Genomic DNA, 4,111 nt, shown 5'->3' on the forward strand with positions numbered 1-4,111 from the left:
CCAAGCATTGCAAAACGACGCATATTTCAGAAACATAGCTTTGGTTGCAGAAATCGCCAGGGGAGTGCCGGCGTGAGAGCTCGTCGCCGTCGTGCTGGAGTCGAGGCAGCTGCTCGGGGTGCTGGGTCAGAGGAGGCACGACAACTCCGACGGCTGACGGCACTCCATAGTTGAGGCGCTCAAGCCATGGCGGGGCGACGGTATTGTCCCGGTGGACCTTTGCAGCAAGGTCCTTATTGCAAAGCCCCTGAGTGCAACAAGCTATTGTTGCAAAGGTCTTCAGTTGGATGGGGTGGCAGATCAGACGACTGATTTGGGCGGCATCCGACCGCGGCTGATCTAATCGGTTTATCACCAGACAGACGCGTAGCACTGCCCTTGAGCATGGCAACTATCTACCACAGATCCTCTAAAAATGTTTTTTCTACGGTATTGTCCGCGAATAAGTGTACTTCTAGATTTTGTCCTAAGTCAAAGTTTTAAAACTTTGACCAATTTTGTAGGAAAAAGCAACAACATTTATGGCAATAAATTAGTATCATTAGATCCGTATTGGAATGTACTTTTGTAATATATCAATTTGATGTCATATATATTACTACTTTATTTTATATAGTTGGTCAAAATTGTAAAACTTTGACTTAGAACAAAGGAAAACGCGATGCCCGTGCAGCGTCCGCCACCTGCGTAGCCATTGGCTCGATCCTGATCGAGCGCTCACCACAGATCCTCTAAAAATGTTTTCTTTTTACCACAGGGAATTCATCGTCCAACCAAGAGCATCAATTACAACCTACACATGGACACACGCCAAGTTTTGGTCATTTCGCTAAATGGCACCATGAACGATGAACAAGTATCACCACCGTTGCATGGCCCCGCGTGCCGGCGAACGCGGCCCACCGATTCAAACTTCCCTCCAAATCAGGCATGAGCGTGTACGGCAAGGTGACAAATGAGCGGAGAGGAAACGAACGCGGCTGGCGTGCCAATCCGGGATGGCTTTCCATATACGCCGCCGCACGGTGAGCGGACGCCAACTGGACTTCCCACAGTCCCACTGTCGACTGGACGCCGAAAAGGAGAGTAATCAGTGTCCGTTTCCTGCGTGACTCGACTCGAGTAGTAATCCGTGTGTGTGTGCGCGGCCGCGCCTCCATTCCATTCCGGGCGTTTAATTCGAGGCTAAATGCTGAGATATCCACGAGTCATGACGACGCGCGTGTCACATCAGTGGTGCTAGGATTATATGCGTGCCAAAGCCGATCCCTGTCCTCTTCCTCGTACCCACAGTCTTGCCATCTCTTCCCCTCGTCTCGTCCCCTACCTACGCAGACCAGGTGCCAACTGCCAAGTGACTGCAAAAGGCGCGGGTTCTTCTCGTTCGGGGCCGCCGCCGCCCCGTGAAGAAGCCCTCGAGCACGGGACCCATGGCGACGGAGCAGTTCGTCCTGTTCATCTTCATCTGCTGTCTGTCCTCCCAATTCGCTGGTAGGCTTTGGTTTTCTTGACGAGTCTGATTCTTGCCGTGTTGTGCGTTTCCTTTGATTCTGCGATTGATGATTGTTGATTTCGCCGTGTCTCTCTGGCAGATGGATATGATCCGGTGGATCCGAACGGGAACATCACCATCAACTGGGATTTCCCGTCCATCGAGCCTAATGTGTACGCGGTGCGCATAGTTGGGATTTTTCTTCTTCTGAAACGAATGCTCCTCGCAGAAATCGCGATTTTCTGCCACTGAAACTGCGTACGAATCAATCGATTTGCTGCGCGCGCAGGTAAAGGTGAGCATCCACAATTACCAGCTGTACCGCCACATCGAGCGCCCGGGGTGGCGGCTCAGCTGGGTGTGGGCCGGCGACGAGTTCATCTCGGACGTGATCGGCGCGGAGACGACGGAGCGGGGCAACTGCACCGGCCGCCACGGCGCCAACGGCGCCCCTCCGCATTGCTGCGAGAAGCAACCGGTCATGGCGGACCTGCTGCCGGGCGCGCCGTACAACAGGCAGTCCGCCAACTGCTGCCGCGGCGGCGTGCTCTCGTCCGTCACGCAGAACAACAGGACGGCCACCTCACAGTTCGACATGTACATCGTCAATTTCGCGCTCGACGAGCATGGCGACCCCAAGATGCCGACCACCTTCAGCATCGGCGTGCCGGGCTACACCTGCAGCAACGCCACCAATGTGCCGGCGACGAGGTCCAAGGTCGACGAGCAGCGGCACGTACAAGTTCTGCGTAAGCATTTGGTTCTTTCTTTCTTTCTTAGCCAACGACCCAATGTCTTGTGACGCGCCGTGCATCGAGCGATGACTCTTTCTTGGCTTGGTGGGGTGCAGGCACATGGCAGATCATCTGCTCGTACTCGCAGTTCAGGGACGCACCGTCGCCGTCCTGCTGCGTCTCCCTCACGACCTTCTACAACAACACGATCGTGGGGTGCCCGCGGGACAGCTGCGGTGGTGCAAACTCTCCCTCGGCGCATCAGTGCCTCAGGTTAAACCACCTGACACCCTGCTACATACTCTGCATTCTTCTGATTTTCTTCTGCCGTCATTCTGATTCGTGCCTGCATGTTCATGTTCGTCCGGTTTTTCAGCGGCGGCGAGCAGTCCAAGGTCCTGGCGGCGCTGCCTGACGCCGAGGGCGCTCCGCCCGTGCCGGTCATCCGGTGCACGGAGCACATGTGCCCGATCCGGGTGCACTGGCACGTGAAGCAGAGCTACCGGGGGTACTGGAGGGTGAAGACGACGGTGACGAACTACGACGTGGTCAGCAACTACACCGACTGGAACCTGGTGGTGCAGCACCCCAACCTCCGGAGCCTGACACAGCTCTTCAGCTTCAACTACCAGCCCCTCATCCAGTACGGCACCATCAGTAAGTGCACAATCTTCGACAAGAAGATGATACGAAGCAAGGATGGGTAAGAAATGTGGTTTTTTGCAGATGACACGGGGATGTTCTGGGGAATCAAGAACTACAACGAGATGCTGCTGGGTGATGGGAACGTGCAGACCGAGATGATACTGGAGAAAGACCCGAGCGACTTCACCTTCTCAGGGGGCTGGGCGTTTCCGAGGAGGGTCTACTTCAATGGACACGAGTGCGTCATGCCGCCGCCGGATCAGTACCCTTCGCTGCCCAATGCGGCCTGGGACGTGCGTGTCTCGGCGGTGCAGCGCTGGCTAGTCGCCAGCTCTTGTGTGCTCTCGTTGTCTATGTTGTTTCTCGTGTAAAGGGTACCTGACTAGCCCTGAATACATGGGGTTTGAGTATCTCAGTTTAACTTCCCTGTAGAGTACAACTAATCCAGCATATACCTCCTCTTTGAGCGGCTATAGATTAAACTATTGCTCAGTAACATATGCCCCCAGCAAAAGGAAATCGTAGAAAACTTCATATTCGGGTAGGATGTCTTCCCAGCAATTACATGGTCCTTTGATGCTTAGTACAGTAGTACGAAGTGCAAGCTCGGAGATGGCTTCTTTCCCTGCTCTGTTTACCATTGCCCTGGACATGTTCTACTCACTCCAATCTCAATTCAGTCAAGCAATTGGTCGGTAAAGCCAAAACTTGTGTCTAGATTCTGTTGATAACGACATTCACATGCTTGCACTTGGGGAAAGCTGAAGCGCTCGCGTCGCTCACGGGGGCGGCACGGCCGAAACCTTAGCCGCAACTGCCGCCCCATTCTCCACCTCCACCCGAGCTCCCCTCACCGCCGCCAGGTGAAACCGACGGGCGAAGCCCGCTAGACCTACGACGGCGGCAGGGACTTCTCCTCGCGAGAGACGTAGCGGTGGCCCTGGACAAAGCTAATCGACTACCGACAGCGGCGTCTCGCCGGCGCAGGTAAGCGGCGGCGGCGGCCCCGAGCATGCCGGCGACCCCGCTTCTCTCCTCCTCCCTCACTGGGGGTCGTGCGGGGCGGTGTTGGGGTCGGTTGCGCAGATCTAGCACCTGGATCCGGGATCTGTCGGTGGGGTGCCCAGGCGTGTGGTTGCGACAGCTGCACATCCGGCTAGTCGAGCTGTGGTGGTGGCGGTGTGCTGCAACTCATAGACGACGGCGCGGTGGCGCCACGTAGGCGGGTGTGTTGTGGTTG

The 4,111-nt window shown here is 55.7% G+C and overlaps 1 protein-coding gene across 1 annotated transcript; it reads left to right on the top strand.

The window, feature by feature from the left end:
* The first annotated feature begins 1,164 nt into the window (after positions 1-1,164).
* LOC123049694 (COBRA-like protein 7) lies at positions 1,165-3,454 on the top strand. Its single transcript, XM_044472582.1, has 6 exons — positions 1,165-1,491; positions 1,593-1,672; positions 1,782-2,241; positions 2,343-2,499; positions 2,603-2,883; positions 2,953-3,454. The coding sequence occupies exons 1-6, from the start codon at positions 1,431-1,433 to the stop codon at positions 3,240-3,242; spliced, it is 1,329 nt and encodes a 442-aa protein (XP_044328517.1). The 5' UTR covers positions 1,165-1,430; the 3' UTR covers positions 3,243-3,454.
* The last annotated feature ends 657 nt before the right edge of the window (positions 3,455-4,111 follow it).

This window comes from Triticum aestivum, chromosome 2D, assembly GCF_018294505.1.
Source record: "Triticum aestivum cultivar Chinese Spring chromosome 2D, IWGSC CS RefSeq v2.1, whole genome shotgun sequence".
Classification (NCBI taxonomy): domain Eukaryota; kingdom Viridiplantae; phylum Streptophyta; class Magnoliopsida; order Poales; family Poaceae; genus Triticum; species Triticum aestivum.

Bases quoted from the DNA above. Each gene is read 5' to 3' on its own strand.
- LOC123049694 (XM_044472582.1), top strand. From the start codon at position 1,431: ATGGCGACGGAGCAGTTCGTCCTGTTCATCTTCATCTGCTGTCTGTCC. The intron at 1,673-1,781 runs GTGCGCATAGTT...CTGCGCGCGCAG, and splicing joins TCGAGCCTAATGTGTACGCG to GTAAAGGTGAGCATCCACAA. The intron at 2,884-2,952 runs GTAAGTGCACAA...GGTTTTTTGCAG, and splicing joins CATCCAGTACGGCACCATCA to ATGACACGGGGATGTTCTGG.